This window comes from Salvelinus fontinalis, chromosome 7 (genome assembly GCF_029448725.1).
Source record: "Salvelinus fontinalis isolate EN_2023a chromosome 7, ASM2944872v1, whole genome shotgun sequence".
In the NCBI taxonomy this organism is placed as follows: domain Eukaryota; kingdom Metazoa; phylum Chordata; class Actinopteri; order Salmoniformes; family Salmonidae; genus Salvelinus; species Salvelinus fontinalis.
The window spans coordinates 49566355-49589118 of NC_074671.1; the positions used below are offsets into that span (position 1 = coordinate 49566355).

At 45.2% G+C, this 22764-nt stretch overlaps 2 protein-coding genes across 21 annotated transcripts in view; one reads left to right on the forward strand and one right to left on the reverse strand.

Moving 5' to 3' along the window:
- LOC129859597 (integral membrane protein 2B-like) overlaps positions 1 to 3123 on the forward strand; it is a 9675-nt gene extending 6552 nt beyond the window's left edge. For both annotated transcript variants that reach the window (XM_055929573.1, XM_055929571.1), the window contains exons 3-6: positions 559 to 759; positions 1834 to 1950; positions 2079 to 2229; positions 2461 to 3123. In XM_055929573.1, coding sequence (XP_055785548.1) covers positions 559 to 759; positions 1834 to 1950; positions 2079 to 2229; positions 2461 to 2549 — 558 coding nt within the window. In that variant the 3' untranslated portion in view covers positions 2550 to 3123. The remainder of the gene's footprint in view (positions 1 to 558; positions 760 to 1833; positions 1951 to 2078; positions 2230 to 2460) is intronic.
- On the reverse strand, positions 3106 to 22764 carry LOC129859594 (abl interactor 2-like). 19 transcript variants are annotated; one of them, XM_055929553.1, is made up of 12 exons: positions 22575 to 22764; positions 11606 to 11773; positions 11232 to 11408; positions 10811 to 10828; positions 10570 to 10673; positions 9316 to 9468; positions 8050 to 8180; positions 7628 to 7837; positions 6956 to 7132; positions 6243 to 6329; positions 5716 to 5901; positions 3106 to 5557 (listed from the first exon to the last, which is right to left on the reverse strand). In XM_055929553.1, the coding sequence occupies exons 1-12, from the start codon at positions 22743 to 22745 to the stop codon at positions 5382 to 5384; spliced, it is 1758 nt and encodes a 585-aa protein (XP_055785528.1). In that variant the 5' UTR covers positions 22746 to 22764; the 3' UTR covers positions 3106 to 5381. The 19 variants fall into 19 exon arrangements, with proteins under 19 accessions (XP_055785528.1, XP_055785527.1, XP_055785526.1 ...); XM_055929552.1 differs by having other exon boundaries at positions 6243 to 6332; XM_055929551.1 differs by having other exon boundaries at positions 7628 to 7846.

Genomic DNA, 22764 nt, shown 5'->3' on the forward strand with positions numbered 1-22764 from the left:
CATTTTTGCAGTCAACATGCCAATTGTACTCTCCCTCAACTTGAGACATCTGTGGCACTGTGTTGTGACAAAACTGTACATTTTAGAGTGGCCTTTTATTGTCCCCAACACCTGCGTAATGATAATGCTGTTTAATCAGCTTCTGTATATGCCACACCTGTCAGGGGGATGGATTATCTTGTCGAAGGATTAATGCTAACAGGGATATAAACAAATTTGTGCACACAATTTGAGAGAAATGTGCTTTTTGTGGATATGTAACATTTCTGGGATCTTTTATTTCAGCTCATTAAACATGGGACCAAAACTTTACATATTGCGTTTTATATTTTTGTTCAGTATAGTTAAAGCTTCCTTTCCTTGGTTAGAGGACACATTTGCATATGCTATGGGCTAGTTTCACAGACACAGATTAAGCCTAGTCTTGGACTTTTGAATCAGCCCCTAATCAGGAGATATTTCCGGGAAACTAACCCAGTGTGCTAGCTAACTATCTACAGTGTTGGTCAGGGTGAGAGACAAGTCCTCACTGTCGTCGTCTTACCTTGACTTCCTCAGGAGCGCAAGGTGTATTGGTGCGGGGTGGATTACCTTGAGCAGGACTACATGGTTCAGGACAAGGACGAGGTGGCCTTGCCCTCTGCGCTGAGGCACATCCAAGAGAGCATCCGTGTGCTGGAGGACGTGGAGCTAATCAACGTGCCCGTGCCCGAGTTCTCAGACAGCGACCCGGCCGACATCGTCCATGACTTCAAAAGCGTGAGAAGAGAACACTGCTACACACACACAGACACACAAACCAGGTTTCCATCCAAACTTTTTTATGCGACTGAAGTGCATGTCGGATAAAGAGTCACGACAGGCCGAAACTGAACATTTGTCGGTCAACTTTCCAAATGTCGACAACCCTAAATACACTAGACAAGGTGAGCTCTCTTCTGTTGGTAAAATTAATTATGTGAGAAATGTCGGCGGAAACGCTTTTATGTCCAAATATTGATATAATAACCATCACATCGAAGTAAACTTGGAGTCACGCGATGACATGTGCACCTCTCACTGCGACTTGTTTGGGAACCATGCAGTTTATTAGGCTACAGATTAAATCGGTTTTGAAGAACTTCAGAGTGGTGAACGTGCAAGGTAATGAGCACGGTGCGCCTTTCCAATAAATATCCAGAGTCTTATTCTGGTGACATGATCAGCAGTGCTTGGCTGCCGTTTTGACAAATCAAAAATAATCTAGCTTTTTTGTCCATAATCCCGTCATGTAGGCTCATACTCCCATATGTATCTGTGAGCTGTTGGCTTGAGCGCATTTGGCAATACCAGAGTGGGCACACTGAAAATCTGATGGAAACCCATTTAACTTGTATGTTTTTATTTGGTACATGGGAATTTAACTGCAAACGGTATTAAGTCATCAAGCACAGCCTTTTATCCGCAACAAGTCAATTTGATGAAATGCATATCTGGTGGGGGAATGTGCATGTTTTCATGTGGATTTTAGAAAATTCACATGACTCTGTTTAATTGTATGGAAACCTACACACACAGTGGTCTGAATTGTTGTTGAGAGATACTGCATATGTGACATCACAGAGCTCGGTCTATCTAGCTGTTACCATGCATTTACGGCTCAGAGGGAAATCATTCCTCCAGCGTATTAGCCGTCAAACTCCTATTTCTAGAAACCGGTAAGTGTTCAATACTGTGTTAATAAAACACGTGCTGAATTTAAGTTGTTGAACGTAATCATGTGTTGAGGTATGAATGTAAAGTACCTCCGGGTGTTTTTGTAGTGTTGGATCTAATTCCTTTCCTCCTCCTCAGAGGCTGACAGCCTACCTGGACCTGAGCCTGAACAAGTGCTACATCATCCCCCTCAACACCTCCATCGTCATGCCTCCCAAGGACTTGCTGGAGCTGCTCATCAACATCAAGATACCTGTAACACACACACACATACGACTGGAGCTGTTTATATGTATTTCAATATTCTTTTTTTTAAATCTATCAAATGTTGGAGGAAAAAATGTTAATGGTGTGTGTTGCCCCCCCCCCCCCCGCCCCCCTAGGCTGGTACCTACCTTCCCCAGTCCTACCTGGTCCATGAGCAGATGATGGTGACTGAGCGTCTGGAGAACGTTGACCAGCTGGGATACTTCATCTACAGCCTCTGCAAGGGCAGAGACACCTACAAGCTGGAACGCAGAGAGACCATACTGGGTTAGTACTGCTCACACACACACACCATACTGGGTCAGTACTGGCACACACTTTTTAAGATGTACCCCGAATAGTCATGTATTGACCATATTGTGAAATTCCTTCGGCCCTTTGGTGGACCTGAGAACACACAGCATTATACTCAGGCCAATGAACAGGTGCTATAGCAGATGTTTTATATAGGCCTACACACCCATTTTTAATACATATTCCTTCATCTGTACCTTGCAGCCAGGGAGAAGCGTGAAGCCCTGAACTGCAGGACGATCCGTCACTTTGAGAACAAGTTTGTGGTCGAGACACTCATCTGTGAGCCTTAAAGTGAAAGGGGACTGGCTGCTTCAGACAACCCATGTATAGTTTCACTCACTGTCTGCAGTGAGATTTTTAACCCTTCTCTCTCCTATACCACCCCTCATAGATCCTTTTACTCTTCTGTACTGCTGGTAGTTTTGAGTTGTCAAATTTAAGTCAAGATGATTCCAAGTCAATACTGTTGTATAAAACTAATGCATTTTTCACTTTGCGTAAAGTACCATTTATTTGGGGGCAACTCTTCTCTTCAAAAAATAAGATGTCCAGCTTTTCAATATTTTGTGGAATTTTTTTTTTTTTACTCTGGGGTTTATTGTTAAAGAAAGTGTTTAAACGGACACTTAAGTCAGCTAATTACACTGTTATAAGGTATACCTAGATTGATGAAATATCAACTCAATGAGAGTATGCTTACTTTAGCATAGAAAATGAATGATTTTTGTATCTGCTGTCACTAGTACAGTGGGATGAAACAAGAGGAATCTCATACCCCAGGTCTGTCTGAAAATGGAGCAACTAACTTGTTTATATAGTCTGTAAAAAGGAAGATTAATACCACAATAAATCTTAATTGTTTTATTGGTTTTTGTTCTCATGGTTTTACAAATATGATATTTATTTCTAAAGTTAAACCTTTTTACTGTGCAACACAATGGCATGGACTGTTTTACTTAACTTGATATCCAGAGAGATCTTGGGCTGAGGGAATAGAACACTTGTTCTTACACTTATATTCTCCATTTACACATTAAATGAATGGCTCCTCCTGGAGTAGTCAAATCCCATAACTTTAATGATCTTCAGACGTTGACATGGATTTAGCTTACACTTTAGTCTTTGGATGAGGCTGGTTTAGTAGTACCTGGGGTTACATTTAGCGTTGCACAGCGTTGTGGAACATTGCAGATAGAAATGTCCTGAATAGAGCTGACATGAGTCCTTATGCTACATAACATATCTGAATATTCAATAAAGTTGTGCTCTGCTGACTGTGCCCCTAGGGTCCAGTTCTGGGGCTGCCTTTTGAAGGGCCAACTGGGTTTCAGACACCACTACAGTATTAAGATAAATGGCATGCAAGAACAGACCCACTTTTAATAAATAAAGGATTTGACTGACAGACAAGCACATTGGAAATAATATTTCTACCTCATATAAACACTCAATGCATCAGTTTCAGCATGATAAACCCATTGAAAGGTTTTGGTGCCGGTTTGTTGGTTAATTTCTACAATCAACGGCTGGCTTTTATGCTCATTTTAATTAGTCCTCATCTGAGGCAGTAATACAGCTTTTTATCATTTTATTTCAGTAACAATTAACTATCTTACTACAAAGGTATGTGCTTTCAATTCCAAACTCAAAGATCTACATTTTCAAACCCATCCCACTGGCTATTTTTATTGCAAATGGAAGTGATACCTTAGACACACACACACTTCAATATGGCACAAGCTTCCTTTATCACCTCCTATAAATGCGTCATGAAACCACACCTGTCAACGATGGTAATATGGGTGAATATTTAAAACCAAACCAATAACCACACCATATCTAAAATATTAAGATAGGAATAATAATATAGCAGAAAAGGAGACTCATGAATCATTTTTTTCCCAAAAACATGCAGTCTGCCACCCTACAATAAGAATCAAATATTGAAATCGTTGATGCAAATGAGTGGCCAGAGTATTTGTCTACTTAAAAGGAGGCTTCCTGACAGTCCCTCTACCAAGACAGGCAAAGTCAATCTCTTCTCTGTCTTGATTACAAGGTGAGGCAGTGACTTAAGACTCACTAATTTTACAATTTGAGTTATCCTTTCTACTTTAGGCCAGACAGCTATCTCAGTGTTTTGTGCCATTGAAGCCAACATCTTCAATTAGAGCTGCCCAAATCAGTGTCAGCTAGCCATCTCAGGGAGCAAAGGTTGAGAACCACTGCTCTACCTATCTATCCGGATACAAGAACTGGCCTGTGAAGTGAGGCAAGTGCAGTAGTGACTGAGCATGCTCTAAGCCCTAGTGTTCTAAGCTGCCCTAGCTAGCCTGGGGCCAGCACCAATTCATTAACTACTGAATCCAAACTGAAGAGAGTTTCAAAATGGGTGTTCAGAAGAGCTAAAAACATCAGTTTCATGTTTTTTTCCCCGCCACTAATGTCAATGTTTTGTCAAATGTAGACAAAGTATGTGCTTGTCAGGGACTGTCAGCTTTGTTATGTCGCCAAACTTGGCATCCTATAAAGTTCAAGAGCAACAGTCCATCTCCTCATCCCACTAACCAATAGGAGCGCCTGGATTTAAATAAAATATGAGTCTAGAAAGGCTCTGGGAATGTCAGGAGAGAAAATATTGGAAAAAGCATTCTCATCTAGTGTCTTCTCTTGGGCTAAGAGTAGAGAACTTCATCGGGATCATCTGACACCTATTTCTATCCTTAAATCAGCAGCCCTGCCCGCCGTACCATTCCTCCCTATATAATACATGGTCCAAATAAATAAAAAACGTTAAAATAAGCGCAAAACGGGAAAAGGAAATGAGATTCTTTTTTTTTTTAAATCACAATAATCCTTGTGGCCTTCCTTATAATAATAGTAAAGACAAAATGAAGCCCTAATAGTACATACAAAAACCACCACCATACAGTCTCATATCATTCAAAAACACAGGGAATATCTACAAGTGGCCGTTGTACAATGTACTTCATCTGGTAGACCGGTTGAGGATAGTTGTATACTCTTCATGAACGCTCATCTCCTCCTCGTCGACTTCCACAATGTGATCATGCTCTGCCTAACAAAGTCTTTGACCTTCCTATCTATACCTCTCCTCTTCCTCAGTCGGTGTAGTGCATGATGGACTCGACGTAGTTCCCGGGGAAGAGGCCGGTGGTGCCACTCATCGTTCCTTCGTACCAGCCGTCGTCGTTCTTCTTGATGACGTAGATGATGGCGCCCTCGTTGAAGGACAGCTCGTCCTCCTTGTCCGCCGCGTAGTCGTAGATCGCCACCACTGTGCACCAATGAGAGAGGAAGATGTTAGAGGAACGAAGAGGTTAGGGGAGATAGGTAGAGGACAGGGGAGATGAGAGGGCGAAAGACAGAGGGAAGAACAGGAGAAGTGGACAGGGCAGGGGTTAGATCAGGGTGGAAGAGAGAATCACTCGCTACCTTTCTCCATGTAGGTGCGTGGGGCCCACGGGGGGTCCTCCTCTGCGTAGGGATCACTGTACTCCACCACGGCCGACTCTTCCTCCTCCTCATCATCCTCATAGTCCTCTGGAGAAGGAGGGGGCGGGGTGGGTTCCTCAAACACAGCTTCTTCTACGGGAGGCGGGGGAGGGGGCACGTCTGAGACTGGGGGGGGGACAACAGTCAGGAACCACCATGCCTACATTCCACTGGTTGGTTAGTTACATGTTGACTGACACTGGCATTCCCATGCATGTGGCATAGGGCTGCAGTGGTTGGTTGGGTATCCATGCTGAAAGTGTATAAAGAAAAACTGGGGGAAAGGAGAACAATTTCAACGTGCACAGACGAGAAGTTTATTTCAGACAGGTAAACCGAGGTTGATGGATAGTTCAGCTTTGAAGTATCGACAAAAATAGACTCACGTCGTGAGTAAAATAAACACATGCAGGAGGGAGGCACTGCGAAGACGAGGCAACAAGGCAAAGGAGCTAAAAGCCACTTACTGGTCTCCTGTACCCGAGCCACAAAGCCCATCAGAGGGAGCTGGGGAGTGATCTGCATGGAGGGGGGAGGGGGGGCAACAAGAGGACCTGCTACAGACACACCACACCACAGGAGAAGCGGGGAGAGCGAGAGAGGAGAAAGAAAGAGGGAAGAAAAAGAGGAGCAGATTGTAATTAGGAAAGAAAGGAGAGGAAGGAAGGCAGAAAGAGAGATGTGGTGGAATTAGAATTTAGAACATGATAGAAGCCAGTTAGATCAGTAGGCAGACTAGGCATTAAAAAGGGTTAAATCAAGAGCAGGAATCATTTCACACAAAAAAAGACAGCGAGCTGCCGAGACCTTGGCGCTTTGTGCCTTCCCATAGGTTTGCCTGTCTGCTGAAATCAAATGGCGTTTTCGTGTATGAATTCAATACTCCAGTGAGGTTCTGGGAACTCACAAAATGACAGTTTGCTTCCACAAGAACTGAAAACTTGTCAGCTAGTATTTAATGTTTTTTAACCAAACTCCCAAGTAACAGAAATAATTTGGGTCGGTATACATTTTGTTTCTACAAATGAGTTACAGGATGGACCAGGAGCCCAAACGCTCCGGGATCCAAACCAGACAGTAATATATGAAAGAAAGCTCTAAAATGCAGACTCAATATCTAAACACAAAAGACAATTTGCGTTCTGGGAGGAGTGATAGTGTTGCTGGTCAGGGCTGTTACCTGGGACCTGGTTGAAGTGGGGTCCTCCGTTGGGCTGGGGCTGGTTCAGGGCCAGGGGCATGTTGGAGTTGGGCTGGCCCGTCAATGACGCGGGCCGGCGGTACGGCAGAGACCCCCCCACCGCAGGAGGGTTCTGTGGTTGCACCGGTCGGTTCATGCTGAAGAACTGGGGGGCACCTGGGGTACAGACAGCATGGGGAACCAGAGAGAGATTTTGGTACGTTGTAGCTATGTCGCTGAACTTATCACTTCTGGTTCCTGTCACATGATGCACTTAATTCATGGGATCAATTTATGCACTTTGCTGTTTTTGGTATTCAGACATCATCATGGCAGATTTCAAGTCAAAGACCCTTTTCAACATCACTTACTGTAAGAACACAAGAACAATTTAACTCATGCACAAGGTGTGATGATGGCATGCAGGTGGTGACTGGGAGCGATGGGAGAGAGTTGCCCTAAGGAGGGAATGAGATAGAGACGCCCAGATGAAAAAGACAGAGTGACAGATCAGACAGTGATAGGGAGGGTGACGGAGGAACTCTGATGATGCAGGGGTGGAGAATGACCGGCCCACGTGACAACATGCCTGCCGGTACACAGACAGATACAGGTCCTGGGATGATGGGAGAGATGGACGTGATGCAGGGATGGTGGTGGTGGGACACTCACCTTGTGCAGGGGTGCTGAAAGCAGCAGGGCCGGTGCTAGAGACAGCAGTGGGGAGCTGGGGTGGGGGAGGGGGCACAGGTGGACCCTCAGGAGGGGGGGTGGGGGAGGGGTTAGGAGCTAGAGAAAGTACAGGGAGGCCATCAGGTGGGACGGGAGTAGTGGTGGTAGTGGGAGGTGGCTTAGCAGGGTTGGGAAGGGCAGGGGCGGTACCTGCACCATCAGTAGGTGGGAAAGGGAGGAAGGCAGTGGAAAAAAGAAGAAAGGAAAAGGAAAGACAGGAGAAGGAGATAAAGACAGGTGCTCAGACACTATCAAGGGGGAAGGAAGGAGAGAGTTTAAAGCAGTCTGACAGACCGTATTGCTCTTTAGAGAGCTAGTAGGCGGAGCTTAGACAGTGGGCAGGGCATGAGGCCAGACCTTACCTGGGAATGCTGTGGGGGGCGGGGCAGGCGTTGGCACGGCGATAGGCAAGCCCACGGAGCCGCTGCCGCTATTCTCTCTGCTGCTGCTGCGGCTGCTGCTGCTGGGGTGGCTGCCTCCACTGCTGCCGCTGCTAATGATGTCACACAGCCCATCACATAACCCAATCAACACCAGCTTGCATTAAGTCATTTACCGTCTAGATTAGAGGTTATATATACACTTTGTAGGGCCGGTTTCCCAGATACAGATTAAGCCTACTACTGGACTAAAAAGTAGTGATTTTTTTGTCCAGCACTAGGTTTAATCTGTGGTGCACGAAACCGGCCCTCTGAGCCCTATTGGTATCAGAGGACCTGCAAGCACAACCTACCAAACCAGACTCTCCTGGCCCAAAATCCTGCCCCACACCTACCTAGCACTGAATGGATTTAAATGAACAGCTCTGCATTGAGATGACATGTACAGCAATAAAGAAATGAATAAAACGTCACAAATTACAACATGACATTTAGCGGTGGTCCATTAGTGAGACATGACGTGACAAAGACAGAGGCGCCACAAAGCTGGAGGCATCTGAAGAAAATCAAGGCGATAATAAAAGGAGGAGGAGACTGGAGACAGGGAATGAGTGAGAAACTGGATGGATGGAAGAAAGGACCAACGCATAGATAGGTTGAGCTGAAAGAACTGTCTGTTTAATTTAAGTCAAGGTCAACCATTGCTACTATTAGTTTTAACGTCAGTTTCAAACGTAATAATGTGCTCAGAAGGAAATAGAGAAGGGACTGACGGAGAAAAGGGATCAGCTGTATTACAATGGCCAAGCTTCAATTCTCTGGTGGCAGATACTCTGTCATGTAGTCCTTAAGATCTTGTTCGCACTGCCTGGTAGGAGCCTCAGTGACACCCAGAGCTGCTCGTGCTTATCTGATCTTCCTCTGCTGTTACGCAGGTGATAAAGAAACATATTTGAATACATTCCTATCTGAGCTGTACGTTCGTTCTGTGTGCTTGGTGTAGTGCCTATTCAAAGTGTTTCAGACCAGTTTTTCTAGTGATATTATTTTACCAGTCATGTGGGTAGGGTTGGGGGAAAAAGTAGTTTAGTAGCATGTAGCTACAGTGTTTATAATCTATTGCAGCTGATCTTTACTACAGGGCAGTTGAATCTAAGAGTGTCTGTTCAGTGAGTCCAGGGCCGCTCGAAGTGTGTTCTAGACGTGTTTTTAGCTAGCGGTGTGCTGGGAGCATGCGGGGCGGGGTACCTGTACGTGCGGTTCCTCTGATTAACAGACGCAGTGCGTGCAGGGCTCTGCTGTGGGGGCGCCATGTTGCCATGGCGCGTCGGGCTCGAGACGTAGTCGTTAGGGACAACGGGAGGACGCACCGGCTCGAGTGTCCTATAGGGGGAGTGGCGCCTGCGAGGGGAGGGGTATGAGAGGAGTTTAACATCCACAAGTGAGGGGTGGAGGAGGACAAGAAAAGGAGGACAAACATGGGAACCAAAATAAATAAAAGAGAACCAGTGCAAACTCAAAAAATGGGGTGTAGGTGGGAAAAGGCATTAAATGCATCAGTCGTATATACAGCTGCTGCTGCTTCAGTTCTTACACAGCCCAACATCAACCGAGGACAGTGACGTCTATTGATGTGCTTCAGTGGAATAAAAAGCCTCAAAAGTATGGATGAGCAGCCAAGTCTTTTCTCCCCCTGTGCTTGTTTAAGGGATGGAACGTTGAGCGCTGTTGCCATGGAGAGCATGAACAGCCTGAATTAGAGTTGAGGGGGGAGGAGTCACATGACATCACACATACGGGGGCGGGGGACAAAAGCAACCAAAACACCACAGACAGAGATGCCTCCTCTACACCAGAAACTGGACTAGGGCAGTGTGTCATGGACTACCAGCATGCGTCTCGTTTTAGGGGGGGGGACATGTTTGAAAGTCACACACACACAAACAGCACTTAAACTTTAGAAGAAACATAAAACACAATGTTATAAACCATTACATACATTACTGTTATGGACAGGTCTGTAGAGGGGGATACAAACTGGACAGGGACACATAACAGGACAGAGCAACAATAACAGTAGCCCATAATGTCAATAAACAGATTTGAAGATACCCGTTCACTGGAATGACCTCACACATCTGAAGAAATTAGGTATGCACATTAATTAGATCACCAAACAGCATATAAATGTGCCACAGGCTAGCTTTGACCTTTTCACAGAGAGGTCTGCTCCGGACCTTAACTAAATGTCACTGAAGGTCGCTGCTGGGTGGTGAGGTGGTAGCCTGGTCCCTAGCCCACCATACGGGGCTTAGGAGGAGCAGAGGGACACTACAGCAATCTGTAGTACAAAGGGACACCTGATGCCTGGATGATCAGATCTTGTCTATTGATGAACATGTTTTAGATGTCTGATCGTGGTTGGCTGACACTGAAAGCATGTTTTTCTCGAGGACATGAGCAGCATGGACAGGGGTTGTGGTACCTGCCACGTCTACATACCCAATGGTTCCCTTCCCTGACATGGGTGGGCTGGGCGGCTTCTGTGTGGGTGGGTTGGTGCGAGGGAGACCTGCGGCTCCAGCCTTCATGTTCTGAGCACTGGCCTGTAGGACACGGTGAGAGAGGATAAAAAACAACAACAGGGAAGTACTAGTCAACAGAGCAACACAACATAACCTGGGATCAGACAAAACGCACTCTGGTCTTACACGCATACCAACTTTGTTTTTAGAGTCCTTACCTTAAACCTTAGCAACCACTAGGTTCATTTTAAAAAGGCAAATAAGTGATGCAAAGAGAGAGAAAGAGAAAGGAGGATTAGTGACTAATAGTGAGAAAATGCACAGAAAAATACGTAGCAATGTTATAGGCCTACAGTCCACAGATGTTAGGGAAGCAGCGAACAAGTCACACACTGTCCTAGACAAAGTGACTCACACTGTTACCACCACGCCCTCGTGCTTATCCCAAGGGCCTACTACTGTCTTTGTACCAAACAGGGGGGGAGTTTCCTCCAAAACGTTTGTCGTGCTAAGATCAGTGTTTGTCCATGATCTTAGTGCTACAAAAAGGTTGATGATAACTCACTCCAGTACAAAAACAAGACGTACTACTATCATCAGGAATCCAGTCGTAACCGTCAATGCCCCACTGCTCCCTACCTTGACTCCGTGGCCCATGTCATCCAGCAGGCTGTAGTCGATTGGCTTGCGGATGTAACGCACCGGCCTCTCTGGATTGGCCGGAGCAATGATCTTGTGCGTGCGAGAGGTGTTCTTATTGGTGGTCAGGATGCCAATCTCCCGCCTTGCCACTTTCTCTTTGTGGATGTCCACTGTCTGGGGCCGCACAAGGGGGAGAACTACAGTTAAGTCTATTTCTTGACAGACTTGAACAAAACATATTTTTGAACTAGGCTTATCGTTTCGAATCAGGTATTCATAGGCTATATGGATGTGTGTGTATTTTGCAACGTGTGCATCTGTGTGTGTGTGTGTGTATATATACAGAGTGTTCCACATCCCGGCAGCCGCACCTGTGAGATGTGGTTGATGGAGGACTCCATGCGGCGGAGCTGGGAGGCTTGAATGTCAAGCATCTGCAGGACATTGTTGGCCAAGGTGTTGATCAGATAGGCTACGCTGGCCAGGGACTGGGTGGTGTAGTTCTTAGTCTCCTCCAACGCTCTGTGCTTATCTGGTGACTAAGGAGTGAGAGTGCGAAAGAGGATAAACAGATAGACATCAGTAACAGAGAAACGAGAGTAGAGAGGCAATAACAAAACAACAAAGCCAGGCAGCATAAAAAAAGAGAGCATCGATATCATATAAATAGGATCTTGCAGGGGCTGAAGGATGACTAGGCAAGCTAAGGCCATATGTTTTCAGAGGGAAACAGTTTCCTGGAGATGAAGCTTTCCTTGCTTTTCTGACCAAGACTTCCCTTGTTAACAGTATGTGCTGAATGACATTACTTTTCTCAAAGGACAATCCTCTACCCTCCCCCATATGACCTGAATTCCATGGACGTTTGTTAAAGACAGACTGGATGCATGGATTCTGGCATGTGTTTCTCTGTTGCTCATTATGAAAAAAAACGAGATTTCAGTCTTGGGGGTGTGGTTCGATGTGGCAGTTACTGATGTTTGCCCCCGTGAGACACCATAGGAACAAAGCCAGCATTACTTCTTCAAAATAGTCAAGAAATATGTCACTAATTCACATTTTAGTCACGCAGTTTAACATCTAGTTAAGGTGTTTGGTGTAGTATTTCTCAAGTTAAAAAAATAAAATGCGCAACGTGTGGTCTTCAGTAAACAAAATCAGATCCGCTGCACTGACGGGGAGGTCTGTCTCACTGTCTGCGGGTAGGATTAGATAAATGTGTCTGAGTAATAGATGCCACGTAGGCCGTTTTCTAGCAGAGAAGTTGTTTACGTGTCAAATAACTTGGTGATCAACCAGCACCTGAATATGACTGCACGTCACATAATTTAACGCGTTCATAAAAAAATTTACGTAGTTATTACACATGGATTACACTATCACTCGTATTTCATATGTCACAACGATTAATCGATACGTATGCTATGATGCTGGTAAAGTTGTCTCGCGCACCTACACTGCTGTTCATTAAAAAAAGCTAGCTTGCTCATGGATGCAAAACAATGTTCTTCCCCAAAAACATAGCAAAACAACATAATCTGTTTAAGTAGCGATGGTTAGCTAGGTAACTATATAGCTAGGCGTCATCATCTAAAATAACTGTCTTATAAATTCGGGTTCTTATTTGATTAATGGTGGTCGGACCCATCTATGTGAAGCTAGCCACAATAGTGGACTTTGCGGTTAGCCTTCAAAATAAAAAGTATGTCATTGACAGTGATGCAAATGCATACAAATAGTAGAACTATGCCATAATTGAATAGATCAAGCTAAACGAGGTTGGAATGTTATATTTTTAAAAAAATCTACAAAAGACAATTTGTTAATTTAACAAGAATCTGTTGCAATCACACTGGATGTATTGTACTTTAGAATTGCATTAGGGGCATACTTATTTCACTGTACAGCCTTACCTATGGATTGTGGCTCAATGACATCTGGGTATCAGTCTACTCAGTGACACCCAGAGAACATTAGCATCGTAGCTCTTATTGCAGGACTCTGAAACAACTGAATTGAACCACATTTATTGTCAAGCTATGTGTATTGAACACTATTCATGAGGAAAAACAATACTGCTTGGATGTTTTGGAGTCTGATACCTCTGAGGATGTTGGGGGAAAAAATATGGGGTACAGTAGACTGTTACCCTCTTTCATTGGTCCCCAACCCTTAGATAAAGCTGTACAGTGCAAAATAAATGTCAATACTAACAATAGGCTGACTGGGGAGGTGATTTCAGTCACAGTCCCGCAATAAGAACTACAACGCTAATATTTTTACATTTATTTTACCTTTATTTAACTAGGCAAGTCAGTTATGAACAAATTCTTATTTTCAATCACAGCCTAGGAACAACTGCTTTGTTCAGGGGAAGAACGACAGATTTGTACCTTGTCAGCTGGAGGATTCGAACTTGCAACCTTTCGGTTACTAGCCCAATGCTCTAACCACTAGGCTACCCTGCCGCCCCAGGAGCGTTACGTTATTTGCGTAAGCTCTTCACAGTTGTGTTCAAATCAAATCAAATTTATTAGTCACATACACATGGTTAGCAGATGTTAATGCGAGTGTAGCGAAATGCTTGTGCTTCTAGTTCCGACAATGCAGTAATAACAACAAGTAATCTAACCTAACAATTCCGCAACTACTACCTTATACACGCAAGTGTAAAGGGATAAAGAATATGTACATAAAGATATATGAATGAGTGATGGTACAGACGGCATAGGCAAGGTGCAGTAGATGGTATAGAGTACGGTATATACCTATGAGATGAGTACTGTAGGGTATGTAAACATAAAGTGGCATAGTTTAAAGTGGCTAGTGGTACATGTATTACATAAAGATGGCAAGATGCAGTAGATGATAGAGTACAGTATATACATATACATAAGAGATGTGTAATGTAGGGTATGTAAACATTATATTAGGTGGCATTGTTTAAAGTGGCTGGTGGTACATTTTTACATAATTTCCATCAATTCCCATTTTTAAGGTGGCTGGAGCTGAGTCAGTTTGTTGGCAGCGGCCGCTAAATGTTAGTGGTGGCTGTTTAACAGTCTGATGGCCTTGAGATAGAAGCTGTTTTTCAGTCTCTCGGTCCCTGCTTGGATGCACCTGTACTGACCTCGCCTTCTGGATGATAGCGGGGTGAACAGGTAGTGGCTTGGGTGGTTGTTGTCCTTGATGATCTTTATGGCCTTCCTGTGACATCGGGTGGTGTAGGTGTCCTGGAGGGCAGGTAGTTTGCCCCGGGTGATGCGTTCTGCCGACCTCACTACCCTCTGGAGAGCCTTACGGTTGTGTGCGGAGCAGTTGCCGTACCAGGCGGTGATACAGCCCGACAGGATGCTCTCGATTGTGCATCTGTAGAAGTTTGTGAGTGCTTTTGGTGACAAGCCGAATTTCTTCAGCCTCCTGAGGTTGAAGAGGCGCTGCTGCGCCTTCTTCACAACGCTGTCTGTGTGGGTGGACCAATTCAGTTTGTCCGTGATGTGTACACCGAGGAACTTAAAACTTTCCACCTTCTCCACTACTGACCCGTCGATGTGGATAGGGGGGAGCTCCCTCTGCTGTTTCCTGAAGTCCACAATCATCTCCTTTGTTTTGTTGACGTTGAGTGTGAGGTTATTTTCCTGACACCACACTCCGAGGGCCCTCACCTCCTCCCTGTAGGCCGTCTCGTCGTTGTTGGTAATCAAGCCTACCACTGTAGTGTCGTCCGCAAACTTGATGATTGAGTTGGAGGCGTGCATGGCCACGCAGTCGTGGGTGAACAGGGAGTACAGGAGAGGGCTCAGAACGCACCCTTGTGGGGCCCCAGTGTTGAGGATCAGCGGGGTGGAGATGTTGTTACCTACCCTCACCACCTGGGGGCGGCCCGTCAGGAAGTCCAGGACCCAGTTGCACAGGGCGGGGTCGAGGCCCAGGGTCTCGAGCTTGATGACGAGTTTGGAGGGTACTATGGTGTTAAATGCTGAGCTGTAGTCGATGAACAGCATTCTCACATAGGTATTCCTCTTGTCCAGATGGGTTAGGACAGTGTGCAGTGTGGTTGCGATTGCGTCGTCTGTGGACCTATTGGGTCGGTAAGCAAATTGGAGTGGGTCTAGGGTGTCCGGTAGGGTGGAGGTGATATGGTCCTTGACTAGTCTCTCAAAGCACTTCATGATGACGGAAGTGAGTGCTACGGGGCGGTAGTCGTTTAGCTCAGTTACCTTAGCTTTCTTGGGAACAGGAACAATGGTGGCCCTCTTGAAGCATGTGGGAACAGCAGACTGGGCTAAGGATTGATTGAATATGTCCGTAAACACACCAGCCAGCTGGTCTGCGCATGCTCTGAGGACGCGGCTGGGAATGCCGTCTGGGCCTGCAGCCTTGCGAGGGTTAACACGTTTAAATGTTTTACTCACCTCGGCTGCAGTGAAGGAGAGCCCGCAGGTTTTGGTAGTGGGCCGTGTTAGTGGCACTGTATTATCCTCAAAGCGGGCAAAAAAGGTATTTAGCCTGTCTGGGAGCAAGACATCCTGATCCGCGACGGGGCTGCTTTTCTTTTTGTAATCCGTGATAGACTGTAGACCCTGCCACATACCCCTTGTGTCTGAGCTGTTGAATTGCGATTCAATTTTGTCTCTGTACTGGGACTTAGCCTGTTTGATAGCCTTGCGGAGAGAATAGCTACACTGTGTGTATTCGGTCATGTTTCCGGTCACCTTGCCCTGGTTAAAAGCAGTGGTTCGCGCTTTCAGTTTCACGCGAATGCTGCCGTTAATCCACGGTTTCTGGTTTGGGAATGTTTTAATCGTTGCTCTGGGTACGACATCGTCAATGCACTTCCTAATGAACTCGCTCACCGAATCTGCATATTCATCATTGTTGTTGTTGGACGCCGTGCGGAACATATTCCAATCCGCGTGATCAAAGCAGTCTTGAAGCGTGGATTCAGATTGGTCGGACCAGCGTTGAACAGACCTGAGCGCGGGAGCTTGTAGTTTTAATTTCTGTTTGTAGGCTGGAATCAACAAAATGGAGTCGTGGTCAGCTTTTCCGAAAGGAGGGCGGGGGAGGGCCTTATATGCATCGCGGAAGTTAGTATAACAATGGTCCAGAGTTCTGCCAGCCCTGGTCGGACAATCGATGTGCTGATAGAATTTAGGGAGTTTTGTTTTTAGATTAGCCTTGTTAAAATCCCCAGCTACGATGAATGCAGCCTCAGGGTGTGTGGTTTCCAGTTTACAGAGTCAGATAGAGTTCGTTCAGGGCCATCGATGTGTCTGCTTGGGGGGGAATATATACGGCTGTGATTATGACCGAAGTGAATTCCCTTGGTAGATAATGCGGTCTACATTTGATTGTGAGGAGTTCTAGATCAGGTGAACAGAATGACTTTAGTTCCTGAGTGTTGTTATGATGGTCACACCACGTCTCGTTAATCATGAGGCATACCCCCCCGCCCCTCTTCTTACCAGAAAGATGTATGTTTCTGTCTGCGCGATGCGTGAAGAAACCAGCTGGCTGCACCGACTCCGTTAGCGTCTTTTCAGTTAGCCATGTTTCCGTGAAGCAGAGCACGTTGCAATCCCTGATGTCTCTCTCGAATGTTACCCGTGCTCGGATTTCATCGACCTTATTCTCAAGAGACTGGACATTGGCGAGTAGTATGCTAGGGAGTGGAGCGCGATGTGCTCGTCTCCGAAGCCTGACCAGGAGACCGCTACGTTTGCCCCTTTTTCGGCGTTGTGTAGCTTCGCCGGCTGGGATCAGGTCCATTGTATTGGGTGGAAGGCAAGACACTGGATCCGTTTCGGGAAAGTCATATTCCTGGTAGGAAGGGTGGTTAGTTGACGTTAATCGTATATTCAGTAGTTCCTCCCGGCTGTATGTAATGAAACTTAAGATCACCCGGGGTACCAATGTAAGAAATAACACATAGAAAAACAAAATACTGCATATTTTCCAAGGAACGCGAAGCGAGGCAGCCATCCTGTTCGGCGCCGGAAGTTACTAAGTTCTGTGGGTGTCACCGAGTAGACTGATACCACATTTCATTGCTTCACATTCCAACCTTGTTTAACATTATCTAGTCTAAATATTGCATGACTCCACCAATTGTAACCTTCTGCATAACTTTCAAATAGGTACTTTTATTTTAGGGGAAAAGCGCAAATTCCACTACTGTGCCTAATCCTTATTGTGGCTAGCTTCACAACGCATAACCCAGTCAGGTCGAGCCTCACTAGCCAGATGAAGCTAGCTGGCTGCTTATAACGTTAGCTTTGGGCAACAGAATTAAGTAACTGGCTAGCTATTTATTTTCATATACTGAAGTTCAATTTTAATAGGAAAACAACAAGTAGCTACGTAGATAATACTTACTCACAATGATTCCTAAATAATTGCTAAGAATAATGAACATGACTGCAGTTTCTACTGGTCATTGTTTTCAGGCTTGTTGTATTGGTGCTAGCTAGGTACCAAGCTAAAGCTAGCTAGCTACCCACCCCAGAAGTTGCGGTCGAACAAAATGCTTTATTACCAGCGCGGTATTGTAAACACATTGTTCGTGACCGGTTTTTGCTTGTTTGCAGACTTTTTTGTACAGCTTTGACAGCGCTACTGATAGTAGTGGTGACGCTTGGCTTGCACATGCAAATTCAGAACACACAACATTCTATAATAGAACTGTTATTTGACTTGTCAAAATAAAAAGCGAATTAAAGTGTTATTTGACGTGTATCTTTTTTGACACGCAAAGACCAAAACGGCGTTCCATAGTATGTCGTGAAGCTAATAGCAGTGACCCTATTACTGTTTAACTCCAGTAGGGCAAGATCTTTAGAATAGCGCACTTGGTAAAGTTAGTGTACTGGTGCTCAACCAGTCGCAAAAGCCAACATCACCCACAACAGAAAACGGTTGATTGTCAAGGGCAATGAATTTCATTATCTTGGCGTTAATGGATTTCACCTTTGCTGAAATGTTCTTACTCTTTCAAATGACTGCTTGACTGCTCAATCCACACAGCAGACATTGAGGGCTAGGTTAGGAATGCTGTGTTGCACATGTAGTGCAACATTTTACCTGGTCGTCATTACGCCATGTACCTACGTTATACAGGTATGCACTTCAGCTTTGACATTTTTTTTCACATCGGCATTAAACTACACATCGGGCTGATACCAATGTTGGCATTTTTAGCTAATATCGTCCGATTCCGATATATTGTGCATCCCTAATAACTACTGCTGTACATACCTTTCCTATTCATATATACTGTCCATACACACTATTACACATTGTTTATATACATATACACCAGTCTGACATTACTCTTTCTGATATTTCTTAATTAACATTTTGGGGATTTACATGTGCCGTATACTGCACTGTTGGAGCTAGAAGCATTTCGCTGCCCTGCGATAACATCTGCAAAATACACAGTAGCCAGTTTAATAGGTAAACCACCTTGTTCACGAAAATGGTTCGCTCCTACAGACAGTGAGTCACGTGGCCATGGCTTGCTATATAATGCAGGCACAGGGATCGAGGCATTCAGTTACTGTTCGATTGAACTTTAGAATGGGCAAAACAAGTGACCTAAGCAACTGAGCGTGGTATGATTGTCGGTGCCAGGCGCGCCGGTTCCAGTATCTCAGAAACGTCTGTCCTCCTAGGCTTTTCACGCACGATAGTGTCTAGGGTTTACCGAGAAGGGTACGACAAACAAAAAACAGTCAGCAGCAGTCCTGTGGCCAAAAACAGCTGGTTGATGAGAGTTCGAGAGGCAACAATCGTGCAAGCTAACAGGCGGTCCACTATCAAGAAAATGATGGCAGTCAGGATTTGGCATAAGCAGCATGAGCCCATGGGCCCATCCTGCCTGGTGTCAATGGTACAGGCTGGTGGCAGTGGTGTAGGGAATGTTTTCATGGTACATGTTAGGTCCCTTGATACCAACGTTTACATTTCCCGAATCACTCCAGCTGTTCTGGATGCAAAGGGGGTTCAACCCAGTACTAGATGGGAGTACCTAATAAACTGGCAACTGAGTGTATGTGTACGCGACCAATAAAATTAGATTTGACGGAATTAAAAGTTAAAGGAGAAGGATAGGTTACAACGACAAAGAGCCAACAGGCAGGCTGCTACTTAATATTCTGAATGGAGTTATTTGTAACTGTAGGATGAGAAAGTGCATGCACTGCATCGGCTGCGGGTGCGGGGAGCATGATCACACAGTCGTCCGGAACAGTATCGGACATCACACTCTCCGCAGCTGATGTGAGTAAGACCTTTAAACAGGACAACATTCACAAGGCCGCTGGGACAGACGGATTACCAGGACGTGTACTCTGAGCATGCGCTGACCAACTGGCAAGTGTCTTCACTGACATTTTCAACCTCTCTCTGTCTGAGTCTGTAATACCAACATGTTTCAAGCAGACCACCATAGTCCCTCTGCCCAAGAACACTAAGGTTACCTGCATAAATGACTACCTACCCATAGCACTCACATCTGTAGCCATGAAATACTTTGAAAGGATGGTCATGGCTCACATCAACACCATTATCCCAGAAACCCCTAGACCCACTCCAATTTGCATACCCCACCAACAGATCTACAGATGATGCAATCTCTATTGCACTCCACATTGCCTTTTCACACCTGGACAAAAGGAAGACTTATGTGAAAATGCTATTCAATGACTACAGATCAGCGTTCAACACAATAGTGCCCTCAAAGTTCAATAAGCTAAGGACCCTGGGACTAAACACCTCCCTCTGCAACTGGATCCTGGACTTACTGACAGGCCTCCCAAAGGTGGTAAAGGGTAGGTAACAACACATCCGCCACGCTGATCCTCAAAACGGGGGACCCTCAGGGGTGCGTGCTCAGGTACCTCCTGTAGTCCCTGTTCACTCATGACTGCACAGTCAGGCATGACTCCAACACCATCATTAAGTTTGCTTATGACAACAGGTGTAGGCCTGATCACCAACGACAGTTAGACAGCCTATAGGGAGGAGGTAAGAGACCTGACCGTGTGATGCAAGAACAACAACCTCTTCCTCAACGTGATCAAGACAAACGAGATGATTGTCGACTACAGGAAAAGGAGGACCAAGCACGCCCCCCTTCTCATTAACAGGGCCGTAGTGGAGCAGGTTGAGAGCTTCAAGTTCCTTGGCGTCCACATCACCAACAAACAAACATGGTCCAAGCACACCAAGACAGTCCTGAAGAGGGCACGACAAAACCTATTCCCTCTCAGGAGACTGAAAATATTTGGCATGGATCCTCAGACCCTCAAAAGGTTTTAGAGTCGCACCATCCTGACTGGTTGCGTCACTGCCTGGTATCGCAACTGCTCGGCCTCCGACTGCTAGGCTCTACAGAGGGTAGTGCGTACGGCCCAGTACATCAATGGGGCCAAGCTTCCTGTCATCCAGGACCTCTATACCAGGCGGTGTCAGAGGAAGGCCCTAAAAATTGTCAAAGACTCCAGCCACCCTAGTCACAGACTGTTTTCTCTGCTATCGCACGGCAAGCAGTACCGGAGCACCAAGTCTAAGTCCAAGAGGCTTCTAAACAGCTTCCACCCCCAAGCCATAAGACTCCTGAACAACTAATCAAATGGCAATGTTACCATCTATGCATAGTCACTTCAATAACTCTACATGTACATGTTACCTCAATTATCTCGACCCCGGTGCCCCCACACATTGACTCTGTACCGGTACCCCCTGTACATAGCCCCGTTATTTACTGCTGCTCTTTAATTGTTAGCTATTCTTCTTACTCTTTTTTTTGTATTTTCTTAAAACTGCATTGTTTGTTAAGGGCTTGTAAGTAAGCATTTCACTGTAAGGTCTCTATAACTGTTGTATTCGGGGCATGTGGCAAATAACATTTGATTTGCAGCCACAGTTAGCCTAGCTAGCTAACGTTAGCTAGCTTCTCCCAGTTTGATGATAAATAACCTAGCTATGGCAGCTATTAGTCTACTATTGGGCGAGTCGGCTTGGATGGTTGCTGTCTCATCTCTCCCTCCCTCCTTCCTCCCCAAGTCACTTGCTCAAAGTATGGCCCCTCCCCCGCCTGCTATAGCAGCACCTCTCGGCTTTATCAGCTCCAGTTAATTAATTAAGTCGCTTAAAAACATGAATTTCTGCTGCTTCCATCACTCGGATCAGATCGGCCCTGGATTCGACCGGTCTATATGGAATGGGTGTAGTTGTCCTCGGGTCCGTCCTGAACGGGTTTCTATATTTAAAAATGAATTTATGCATATCGAGTCATGGTGGTTAAGTCCCAGATCCATTTCGGAACAGGCCCGACTTTTTGGACCCGTGAAGACCTCTAGTTCCAAGGCAGTGGCACTATTGACAAACGTTTCACACTCTGTCAGAACCTCACTTTATATTAGAAAATACGTACTTCATGGCATGACTAACGTTATGAACAATTTAGCTTGTTCTGCCACTGCCAGAACCACCAGTAAGTAGTCTATGAAACACCGATTTTCCCACTCTACAGTCAGTAGCACAAGAAGTTCGGAATTGATGATACAGGATGTCCGATCCAATATGCAGTGACTTGTTTTGGCACACATAAGGCTATAACATTAGCTAGCTAACGCGAAGTATCGGCAGGATAAGAACGCTTCCAAGTGCCACACATTATATATATATTTTCTTCACGACCAATGTTGACATCAGCTAATGTTGACACGAATTGGGAATTTCAAACCCCTACTACTGGATAATTTGACAGCAATGGCAGCGCAGCCAACTAGAAACCGTGGCTAGTTGGAATTAGTTAGCTCGTTTGCTATAGTCATAATTCGTTTACTTATGGCTCATTTGATTCTCTTCTGGTATCCGAACGTGTACCAACATTTTAAATCCAATTCCTTACCGTAGCTGAATACCTTGTTGTGTACCCCATCACGACACAGTCAATCATGAAACCAGCTGTGCCCTGATAATTCGTGCTAGTTCAGCTAGCTAACTAGCAAGCATTATTTGGTTGGAGGTAAATAGCTAACGAAGTCAAGTTAGTAAAAATACTAACTAAATAAACGTTTGATAAATGTATGACGGTTGGAGAACGGCAACCAATGTTTTCATATTAGGAAAAACATAACTACGTTCCGCATGAAGTAGCTAACTAAGGTTAGCTAGCTATCTATAGCCTAGCTTGGTCGCGCTAACAGGAGCACCCTTGTAGTTGAGTCGCTGCACCTCATCGGCATAGCTCGTAGCCATCACTTCGCCCACAGTCAAAGATAATACTCGTAGAATATATAATTGATAATGTTATAAAAGTATCATTACCTGAACATAGTTGCTTTCGCAATACTCGGCAACTCTTTCTAAATTGGTAAAACTATCTAATAAAGCACTACGTCCAGCTGGAATCTCCTCTTCCAAAAGCATTTGTAACTCCGCCATTTTCACATCTTTAGCAACCAATGCATGCCAGATCCCAGCCTCTCCAACGCTCATGCAGAAGTGGCGTTGGGCA